Source organism: Rhodamnia argentea, chromosome 10 (assembly GCF_020921035.1).
Source record: "Rhodamnia argentea isolate NSW1041297 chromosome 10, ASM2092103v1, whole genome shotgun sequence".
NCBI classification, from domain to species: domain Eukaryota; kingdom Viridiplantae; phylum Streptophyta; class Magnoliopsida; order Myrtales; family Myrtaceae; genus Rhodamnia; species Rhodamnia argentea.
Window position 1 is genome coordinate 20,413,512 of NC_063159.1, and position 11,558 is coordinate 20,425,069.

An 11,558-nucleotide genomic window follows, 5' to 3' on the forward strand; every position below is an offset into this window, starting at 1 on the left:
GGCTCATAATATTTATAGAATAATTATGCAAGTTTTAAAATAATATAATTTGATAAATAAAGTATTTTCAATTCGTTTTGATAATATCGCCGCAAATACCGCTTCCATTCTCGAATTAGAAAATATTTGTAAACCCTCTTTTGAATGACAATTTTTTAACATTAAATGTGTTTACCATGTTTTAAAATTATGGGTACAAGATGGTTTACGAACTCTTGAGACTTCTCTCGCCCCAATAAAGGGTGTAATTAAATTTTTATGGAGTTGTGTCCATTTTATGAAAGCATAGAAAAATTTTGTAAACAACATGGGAGAAGGGCAAAAAGGTTTCCAAAAGATATTCCGAGACGTTGGAATTCTATCTACAAGTTACTTCATCAAATTTTTTATTACAAAGATTTGTTATGTGTGTTTATTTTGCAAAATATTACCGAAATTACTTTACTTCCGTAACATTGGGACGTTTGCAAAAAAAATTTAGAATTTTTGAAAATTTTTAATTATGCTACTAATACTTTATCTGGTATTTATTATCCTATTACGCATTTATTTTTAATAGAGTGTGTTAATATTGGTGGTGTTTTTAGCGAATATGAAAAAGATACTGAATTAGCTCGGACTATTTTAGTAATACGAGAAAAATGGTTGCATTATTATTTCAAAATTCATCTTGTCTATTTAGTTGGTATTGTTTTTTATCCACGTATTAAATTAGATAGTTTAGTAAATTATCTGAATGTGTATTATTATGATTATTTACATTTGGAAGATGCAATAGATATTTCAAATATACAAGGAGCGGTTAAAGAATCTATAGTAGTATTATATGGAGAATTTTGTAGTAGATATGGTTTAAGTGATTGTAGATATTTAGAATCTATTACCTCACGAAGCGAAGCTGGTGGTTCACTTAATAGATGGTACAATATGCTCAAGAGTAGACAAAAAAATAAAAATGGGCAACAGATAGTAATTATGAATTAAAAAAATATTTAATCACTCAATTTGAGTTTCGTAATGCCAAATACAGTACAAATTTCCAAATCCTAGAGTGGTGGAAGAGTTACTCAATCGATTACCCAATTCCCGCCCTCATCGCTCGCGAGATATAAGCAACCACTTCTTCAACAATTGCAGTTGAACAAGCATTTAGCTTTGGAGGATTAGTTTTGGACTCTCGCCGTTCAATTTTTGTGTCGACGATTGGATGAAGGCTAGATTTCGACAACAAGAATTGGATCAAGAACACGAATTCTTTAGTGAGGATTGTGGAGATACCACCGCCACGGGTACCACAACAAGTAGCGAAGTTTAATGACGAGGTAAGTTGGGGTTATCAAAGATCAAAGAACTACATGTGCTTTAATTCTTCCGTCCCAAGAAGATATGTATGCTCTTAATGATAATTTATTAAATTCGAGCCCATTCCTCCTATCTTTTTTTCCTCAAATTTTATTACAATGTACAATTTGATTATAATTTACAATTTATAATTTATTATGTTTATTTTATTATTTATTATTTTAAAAATTAAATTTAAAAAACGGAATCGGAACCGGCCAGGACCCGGCGGTTCCACCTTTTCTAGGAACTAGAACCGGCCACGTCTAGGTCCAGCTATCTATAATAGTTAATAGAAGTCTAATTTTCATTAATAATGGCATTAGACAGCGTAGATTAATTTTTTTCAGTCGCTCCTAATTATAAAAGAAAAAAATCAGAAAAAAAAAGGGAAAGAAAATACCTTGTTCGTAGAAATGGGTCTTTGTGGAACAGCTCGGTAAATTGCCGCATCGGCTCAAAACTTGTCAAAGTCCACAAATTGCACATTCGACGTACCCAAGTTAGACGATTATGTAGCTTAGAAGAACACTCGTTTACTTGAATGAAACTTTAAAGCTCCACCCCATATATTGCCGTGCTCGAACCCTTCAAATTGACCAATGAAGGATCGAACCCCGACTTGAACAGTGGCCGGACCGAATCCAAGAACCTACTCCTTTCGAAATGGACCAAGATGATCGATGAAATCCTAATGACATCAAACAAAGACAACCGTGCACAAAGACTCCCAAAGTTTAAGAGCCAAGGGATTGATTATGTTCATGCAAGTGTCTGGAGGCAACAATGTAATGCATTCAGGCTGTCAGAGATGCCGCCATTGCAAAATAGTTTTTCCTCAAACAGTACGAACGTAAAAATAGAGTGACCATCTTTTTTCTTCATGGTCAGTTTCTCAAAAAGCGCATGTGAAAACTCTACTATCCCCAAATAAGCAATTGAAATTATCTTCATTAGGATTATATCTCAGATATGCAAAAACTAAGCAGTGGACGGGCAAAACTAAAGACGAGAGAGCAGGTAAAGAAGAAGGTCAAGAGAAAAACATATGCAATATGCCGAAACTCTCCTCTCTAGGGGGGGCCCAGAGACAAGATTTCTTTTATTTCCTTGCTGAAAGAGGAGGGAAACATGATAAGGAGAAGGCAGATAACTTTGGAAACTAAAGCACATACAAATGCATGGATATAGAAAAAGTCTAATGTGTACTTTCAGGAGAATGATGTATCCGACTCAAATTTAGCAGCTGAGACTCATTTGACCCGGGCATTGATGCCTCGTGGGTACTGGAAGGACCATCAACAACTAAAGAATCGCCTACTTTATTACCAAAATGCCCGCTTTCCTCAGAAACATGATCACTTGCAGTCTTGACCACCAACTCTCTGCCACTGTCTTCGATGGGCAAAACAGCAGCAGCTTGTGAACCATGATCACTCGATAAAATGTGATCTGCACGTGCATCATCCAGATTCACCGACATGTGCATCAAATCTCCCTTCTCCCCAGGAGATAATCCTATTGGATTTTCCCCACAATACCCCTGACCCTTTTGGACCAGTCCTGATTTTTTTGAAGAAACAAGGATAGGTTCTGGAAAATCCTTTCTAGAAATCGCAACCAAGTCCCCAATCTTCTCCTCCGCCGCAGCGCTCAAAATTGCTTTTACTTCCATTTGATCAGCAGCCGAAGTTGGTGATTGTATCCTTTCATCAACTGTACGAGCTGGCTCCTCCTTCTCAACCTCATGGCAGACTCGGTCTTGCTCTTTTACCTTATTCAGGGTTGTTGACAATACAAAATCAAGCAATCCCCCTTTAGACATGGCAATATCCCTAGTTTCTAGCCTCTCCTTTTTGTACAGGTCCATTGCTTTCTGCAAGATAAAACAATTTCAGCACTCACGAATCACGACTGCACAAATCCTATCATATTCAATTTATTGAATAAAAGTAATGAATGGCAAGTAATTTCTTGAATAAAAGTAATTTATTGAATAAGCAGCTCCATGTACGAACAACCAGCACTACAACAAATGAATACGTGCATATGTAAACAAGCAATTCACAACTTCATCCACCTTACTCACCTGAAAAACAGTATCATCTATAGCAGGAAACAGCGAACTGCTCAATGAACCATCTGTCGCCTTCGGCTCCAATCTCGGGCGACTCTATTGCACAAAAACCAAAAATAACTAAGAGAGTGCCATATGAGATGTGTGTATGCACTTGCATGTGCGCTAGAGAGCTTTTACCTTAAGAATGACACGTGTTATAGGGTCTTCATCAGCCGTAGAATTTAGTTCCCCGTCCAATAAGTTCATGCAGCACTGATAAACCTCTGAATGAACAAGCTCTGCTGAGATGTCAAGCTTAGAAAGATAGGACCTGCTAATATTCATGCGCTTATTGCTTTCTGATAACTTGGAAGAATCGGGTTTGTTTTCACCAGCTCTCTCTGTAGAAGACTTGGAGGCTTCTTTTTCAGAAGAAGCAACACTGGCCTTGATTTCAGCAGTTTTTGCCTGAACAACCTCTTGGCTATCCTCATTATTGGGCTTTTGCGTTCCTTGCCCGGCAGAACCTTCATTCACAGGAAAGAGCACTGGAATGGACTCTTTGTGGGATGTGGATGGCAAGTCCACGTTAGCACCACCGGAATGCCCTTTCCACATGTCTGCACTAGTTTCCCATCCTCGACTATTCACCGGATGCCTACTATGATCCCAATCAGGTCCGGCATAAATTGGAGGTTCGTTCCTCAAAGCACCACCGTTCACATCCCATCCATGCAAGCGAGGAGGGCCAGATGCATCAATCATATTTGGCCATCCAAGTGGGCGCATGTGGCCAGGAAATCTGTCAGTATCAGCCATCGGATAAGGTATACCAGACTGATTAATATCCATTGGAGGTCTAACACCAAATAATGGAGGAGAAGGAAAATGCGGCATCAATCCTTGGAAGTTTCCATGAGGTGGTCCATGTTGGAAAGGCATGAAACCATTTGGTACCGGAGAAGACCAATTTGGAACACTTCTCCAATTATTCACGGGTCCTCTCCCCAAGTTCAGATCCCCACTTCGCTTGTAACGGGCATTTAGGTTATTCCTACCGTCTTCTTCCAATCCCATGAAGGTAGGGCTTTCCAGTCCAGCCCTGAAAGGAGGTGGAGGTATTGAAGAACTCCTCTGACCAGGTCTATTGTAAAAAGATGAATCAGCTTGAGGAGACTCATCTAATATTGGTTTGTCTGAAGGTATATCCCGAGTGAATCTCCCCTCACCGACAGACACATCTCTAGCATCAGCGGAAGCACGGCTGCTTCGTCCTTGTTCTTCCACATCAAGACTTCTCCTAACACCAGTTCTATGCATGTGTCTACGCTCTAGACCGGGTGATGAAGGAGATCTTTCCACAAAGCCCACGGGTGATTGCTTGGAGCTTGAAGATCTTTCACCTGACAACTCCACATAGTGACCATCATCCATTTTACTTGGCTTTTCCAGAGATCTGTATTTTGAACCTCTCTCTGTTGCTTTCAGCCGACTCTCCATTGGCAGATCCCTGTACTTCAGGTCATCTTGCCTAACATGCCTGAATTTAACAAAAAATAACATGTCGCTGTCAAAATCAACAAAATCAGATAAAAAAAGTAGCCGAAGTGCATAAAAAGATAAAGTAATTTGACACACAAACTTCTAAACCAAGTTGATAGCAAACAAGTTGCTTTAGTACCTATGTTCATCAGTGCCACCATGTGAACTTGAAGTCGGAGAGGCTCGGCGTCTACTGCTGTTCACAGTGATTTCGGCATGGGCTTGACGAGATTGAGATCCAACCCTACCATCTGCCTCGAGTTTGCTTCCACTCAAAGTTCTCTTTTCTGAATCAGAATTATGAGCTTTACTACCTCGAAGTTTACCATCACTATAATCATCATGATCATCTGGAGATCTTTTCCTTCCTCTGCGATCTTTGAACTTAATACTCCTATCATCATGATGAGCAAGCTCAACCTCCCATTCACGGTCACGGTCACGGTCACGGTCACGGTCTCGGTCTCGGTCTCGGTCATGATCATGCTCCCAGTCACGATCCCTCTCCTTATCCCGAGCAGGATTACGATCACGTTCACCACTACGAATCCGATCTCGATTTCGGTATCCATCCTGATCATGCTCCCTGTCCCTGTCCCTGTCATGGTCATGGTCACGGGCAGAATCAATGTCATGCTCGCGGAGTCCATCATGGGCCTTAGATTTCTTCTGTCGAGCCTCAGTATTATCTCGATCATCCTTCGAGTACTTATCATTGGATTTGCTTCCAGTGCGATCTTTTGCAGGAAACTCATCTTTCTTCTTTTCGACACGGTTCTTGCTGTCCCTGTCAACCTCTTCCCGGCACCGATCCCTGTACCTATCATCCCTCTGCTTTTCATCTTTCCGCCTCACATCCTTCACAGCATCCTCCACAGAAGAAGCATGCCTGTTCTTTCCATCACCAATGTCATCTTGATACTTGCTCCAATCAGCAGAATCATCTCTCCTCCTCTTACTTCGTCCTTCAAGGAGGTTTTCCGATAATGAGTCAGGATTATGCACTGCCGCCTCTGCTTTTGACTCTGAAAGTAAGATAACAATAAGCTTAATCTTTTCGTGGTACTATATCAGAGAATCACCCTGCTTAACACAACTAAATGATTAAATAACCTGTCAAGAAAGAGAATAAAAGTGAAGGATGGAACACAACATTTCACTAAAAGACATGCATGGAATATGATGCAAGCTATCCAGTTGACAAGACACAACAGATGTCGCCACGAACCAAAAAATAGCTACTTCGTCGACAATTATGCTTGGTCTTAGAAACTGCATATTGCCTGTGCGAAAGACTGGGATGGGAAACACCTAAAAGAATATTGAAAATTTTACGAAGTACAAAGAAATGGGAGATCGCGCTAAAAGAAATTCCATCCTCCCTTCACCAATGATTAACTCACCCTTGTTTATACCTAATGAATACTAATTACAATAGTTAATAGCAATTGTATGGTGTCTCAGAAGTACTAGTAAATAGCAAAAGCAAAACTGCATCCTTGACACCAAATAAAGGCTTAAAAAATCTAAGTTACAGTCACAAGAGAATCAGACAAACAATAAATTGCTTGAAATCTAGCATCCAATCCACATAGTGTATGGCTTCACGGAAGTACCGGTAAATGGCAAAATCATAACTGCATGCTTGACACCAAAATGCTTAAAAATATCAAAGTCACTGTCACTAGAGAGTCAGACATAAAAATGAATTGCTTGAAATCTAGCATCCAAGACACATAGACTAATGCACAACATTTAAAAGATCATGGCAAATTCAGTCAGACCTCAAAAGCAAATATATGTAAAATCGAAAAAGGACAGGGAGGAGTAGGAGATCCAAGCTCTACAAATCCAAAATAAAGCAGATGAGGCCTGATCATGAATGCAAGTGTAATCTTACAAGAAATTGTCTATTTGGATCAGGTATCATCATGAGTAGATCATTAGTGATCCAGAAGGTTAATGTCCCATTACAAATGCTCAAGAGATATTCTAAAAATTCAAGGAAAAGACTTTTAATACCATACTGCATATAAACCACACACAAAAGGTAATAAAAGAGCCACAAGACCATAAAACAATTAGGGAACTTTATCATACACAAAACAAGTTATATATGCCTTCAGGGTTTGGCATTCTAAACCATCAAGATGATGCCCCATATGAGCCGGACATTCGACAATGAGCCTTTACACTATGCACCCAAGCAATTTTTGCTACAATTAACCTTGGGCAACATTCACATCAACTAGATTCAACAAGCAAGAGATCAGAAGAACCACTCAAAGCAGCAAGGTCATGAAAGGAAGAAGCAAAATTATTAGATATGATGACAAATTTCAGAATCTAAATCACAAATTCAATCCTCTAACAAGATCGTAAATTTATATCAATAAGATTACGAAAACAAGGCGCGGAGAAAGTAAACAGGACTCCCAGAGAGAGAGAGAGAGAGGGAGAGAGGGAGAGGGGGGCAGGGAGGGAGGACCTCTCCGGAGGGAGGGAGGACCTCTCCGACGCCGCTTAGAAATTATGAAATTCTTCATATCCTGATTCTTTCTCTACGCCCACTGTATCATCAAGGGAATATAATTCCCAGACGCCTCCAACGTCAAAGGTACTTATTCTCCTTGGAAGTTGCCCCCTTAGGTAAACAAATCCAACTTCCCCGACAAAATGTATGACAACCAACCTTGAATCAAATAAAGTAAAAATACAGCTTCTTACCCAACATACACTTTACTAAAAAGACGCTCAACTTTCCTCAATTGTGCTCCAATGTAAGTACAGTGGTGGAGCATTAACCAGTCACTTGAGCACGAAAAAGGAAATTCAAGCAATTTATTTCGGCAAGTATATCACGTTCCAATCAAATTTGCCTAAGTGGGATTTTTTTTTTTTTTTTTTTTTGGGGGGTCGCAACCTAAGTGGGATGTTACACGCCAGCAATCCAATCCTTTCAGCCATTAAGAGTAAAATATCTAATCTAACAACCTGAATAGCAAAGTTGTTGCAGAATTGACTTCAGAGGAAGTCGAATCCAAAGACTTAGATTGTCTTCGCTTTCCAATTTCCAGTCAACTTAATCTAAAGAAAATAATTAACGCTATTCATGATTTGAGCATCACACCGAATCTATTGCACTGTCATGGATGTTGGGCCATGGGATTTCTACAATCAGGAAGCGCCAAAAAATGTGTAATCAACATCCTCTCCGACTCAAGAAGACAAAGAAGCAGCAGACAATGACTGCAACACCAAACTTACAAATCCAAGCCACAAGCCATTACAGAAGAAGTACCACTACAAGAACCAGCCAGAACGGCTTTTCTAAAGACAATTTTTCATTGCGATCCCCAAGTCAAAATTTCCCCCACAAAATGTAAAGAGACTGTTCCGCTATAATTATTCAGGTAGAACTTAAATACCACAGACAAGTGCATGTCACACAAAGGGACCTGTTGTATTCACTGTGCAAAATAGCTTTTAAGATAAAATATGTTAAAATAAAAGTAATTTCTGTTTTTTCCGGAGGAAGAGGAATGTTGGACGGATCAGATCAAGATAAATTATATTGAAGCAGGTCTATTAGTAGCACTAGATTCGGGCTAGAGCACTAGCAGCAGAGTAACCTTGAGATAGCAAAAGGAATTATCAGAGACTTAAGCTTTGAGCAGTCACTTGACAAGAAGACTCATCCTGGCCATCAGACGTCCTTGTCTACACATTTTGTTTTTTCCTTACTTTCTCCTGATTCTTCAATATATAGAAAAAGAATGTCTTGTGGAAAAGGAGCAACGTCAAAGAACAAATATGCAAGCAAAATCCCTCAAATAATATAAAGCTCAGATTAATTGATTATTACAAGCATTCTTCAGGTCCGTTCCTAAATTCCTTCCCAGAGAGGCTGAACGCACAGCTGCTTCTATAAACAACCAACACAAGTATTCCTAAAATCTTCGATACTGCACTCTCAAATAACATTCAATATGGTGTTGACATCAACTATCAAAGCCTCCAAAAAGCAGTATCTACACCCCAAAAGGCATAGATAGAAGCCCTTAAGCCAGTAACAAACTGTTTATACATCAAATATGGGCCGTCACAAAATTCAGATTGCAAGGGCACCAGCATCTGGGGGCGTTTTGCATTTTTAGCAACTAGCATCTGGGGACCTAGACAAGCAAACCAAAGCACCTCTACAATCCAAGGCTTTTTAAATAAGAACTTTTCACTTAGAAATTCAACTATTCACCAGCTCCCAAAAACACTTCTACACATTAACACCAAGCAAATCAGCACAAGATTCAACCATCATATATTTTTAACAAAATGAATCTCAGCATATATTTGACAAATGCTCGTTATGATCCCTACATTTTGGCCAAACAAAGACTTACTAATTTACAAGGAATAAGTTACCTTACCAGTAGTAATTTCACGCTTAGAGCTCCTTCCTTCTTCGTTATCACCCAATTTTTCTCCTTTGGCTTCTCTCCCTCTCCTTTCGCTCTCTCTCCCCTCCTTCCGACTCGTTTCCCTGTGCTTCTCGCTCTTTCCACCACTCCTCTTCATCTCCTCAATCTCATCGTCCCTTCGCCTACTCTTCGATTCACTCGACCCCTTGGCCTTCTTCGAGCTGTCACCACCTCTTTCATCCGCTTCACCGCCACCATTCCACCTATCACTCACTCCATCGACCGCCTTATCCTTCCGCTTCTTCGAAGAACTATACTCATCCAAGTACTCTCCATTGCCGGAACCATAAAGCTCCTTACCATCCTTCGAATCAACCTTCCGCTTCTCACTCGGGCCCGAGTCCTTCAGAACCCTAGCATTGCCCTCCTCGTTCGCCTTCCGCTCCTTCAAGCTCGACTCGTCCTCCGAGTCGGAGTAATCCCTCGCGTCCCTCGAGCTGTGCTTGCTCGACTTGTGGCGCGAACTCCTCGGCATCTGGCAATCAATATAAACCCTAACCCTAACCGTAAATCCTCGAACAACACCCGGACACAACACTTAAGATCCGGCCCCCACCAAAAAAAAAACCCTACTTCCCCAAATCGCTCCAACAAAACTTCGGCCGGAACTGTATAATTAACTATATCGAACGTGCTGGACTAAATTATGCAAGTCGAATCGCGGACGGAGCAAAAAACCACGGAATCAAAATCGTGTAGTGGGAGTTAGGAGATCGAGACCTCGAGCAAATGAGAGGACTTGATGAGAACGAAAACCTAACCGGAAGGACGGAGACGACGACCGGAGACGGACAGATCGCCGGAGACTGGGGATAATGGAGGAAGAAATTACAAGAAAACCATCGCGAGGGAGTTTTGCTCGGTGGTTTTAGGGATTGAGGTCGAAGCAGCATGGGCCAGAGAGAGAGAGAGAGGGTGCGTGTGTTCTGAGACACGAGAGGGTTGAAGAGAGGCGTGGTATTTTTGTGATTTTGGCGTTTTTCTTGGGGATATTGGGAGTTCGACGGAAATTTTTACATATTTCCTTTTTTTAATTTTAATTTTAATTTGAATAATAAATAAATATAGAAAGAAAAAGGGGAATGGAGACCTAGAAAGACTTTTTGTTGGGGGGGCGGCGAGTTTGAGCCGTCGCGACGGGCGATCGCGGCTCGAGGCTTCGACGGTGGTGATTTGAGATTGCTGCCAAGGTGGAACTTCCAGTTATATTTCGACACGTGGCCAGCATGCTGACGTAGGCCAAAGCGGGGTTGTGTCTTAGGACTGGGAGAGATTCGTTGGGTGTGGGTGTTGTTCTTGTGTCGTGTCATAGATTTTGAAACCCCAGAGAGACAGCTGTTCATGAGCCAAGTCTTAGACACAACTTGGATAAAAAAAACAACAAAGAATCAATCCTGGCTCCTAGAAAGTAAAAAGCGTGTAGGTCAACACTTCTTCTTCGGAAATCAACTTTTAATCAAAGTTAATTTTTTCACTTTTACCGAGAAGTAGAAATTAATTTTTCTACTTATACTTCAGAAATTGAATTCTGATTAGAGAAATTCATTTGGTAATGGTTAAAAATTTATACTTCTAAAATGGTATTAACACAAAATTTTCAATAAAAAATTATTGTCGACGGTCCAAAAATTTCTACTTCATTTTTAAACTATTTTAAATTTCAGTAAAAATAAATTATCGTTTATCTTTTACTTCGGCGACCAGAAACGGCAACTCGGACACGGCGCTGATAGGCGTGGCGGTGGGTGGGGCAGTGGTGGTCGATGATTGTCGGTGGGGGACGAAGGATGGCGACAACCGACGGTGGGTGGTAGTTGCGGAGGGGGGTTGCCGGCGAAGGTTGGCAGTGATTGGAGGAGGTTGGTGGTAGTTGGTGGTGGTCGCGAGCGATGATGGGCGGAGGTCGGCGGTAGTTAGCAGCAAGGGGTGATTATGGGTGGCAGCAACGGAGATCTACGGCGGGGGGCGGCGGGCAATGGTGGACGGTTAGCGGTGGTTGCGGACGGTGATGGGCGATGGCCAGCAGAGGAGCAACCCGCGGAGGTTGGGCGTGGGCGGCCCCGGTGGTGGTTGGTGGCGGCGATTAGTGACGGAGGGCGATAGTCACAGGTGGTGGTGGGCGGCGGTGGTGGTGGTCA

General features: G+C 41.2%; 1 protein-coding gene across 2 annotated transcripts; it reads right to left on the reverse strand.

Moving 5' to 3' along the window:
* Window positions 1-2,397: 2,397 nt before the first annotated feature.
* On the reverse strand, window positions 2,398-10,411 carry LOC115742276 (zinc finger CCCH domain-containing protein 13). 2 transcript variants are annotated; one of them, XM_030676467.2, is made up of 5 exons: window positions 9,370-10,411; window positions 5,082-5,967; window positions 3,599-4,940; window positions 3,431-3,514; window positions 2,398-3,217 (listed from the first exon to the last, which is right to left on the reverse strand). In XM_030676467.2, the coding sequence occupies exons 1-5, from the start codon at window positions 9,893-9,895 to the stop codon at window positions 2,540-2,542; spliced, it is 3,516 nt and encodes a 1,171-aa protein (XP_030532327.1). In that variant the 5' UTR covers window positions 9,896-10,411; the 3' UTR covers window positions 2,398-2,539. The 2 variants fall into 2 exon arrangements, with proteins under 2 accessions (XP_030532327.1, XP_048127087.1); XM_048271130.1 differs by lacking the exon at window positions 9,370-10,411 and adding an exon at window positions 7,452-8,267.
* Window positions 10,412-11,558: the final 1,147 nt, after the last annotated feature.

What these genes read in the sequence shown, in the direction of transcription:
- LOC115742276 (XM_030676467.2), bottom strand. Translation starts at nt 9,895, where the DNA reads ATGCCGAGGAGTTCGCGCCACAAGTCGAGCAAGCACAGCTCGAGGGAC. An exon ending in GGTGGCACTGATGAACATAG is followed by an intron (nt 4,941 to 5,081) that starts GTACTAAAGCAA and finishes TGTTAAATTCAG; the next exon opens with GCATGTTAGGCAAGATGACC. An exon ending in TAACACGTGTCATTCTTAAG is followed by an intron (nt 3,515 to 3,598) that starts GTAAAAGCTCTC and finishes TTTGTGCAATAG; the next exon opens with AGTCGCCCGAGATTGGAGCC.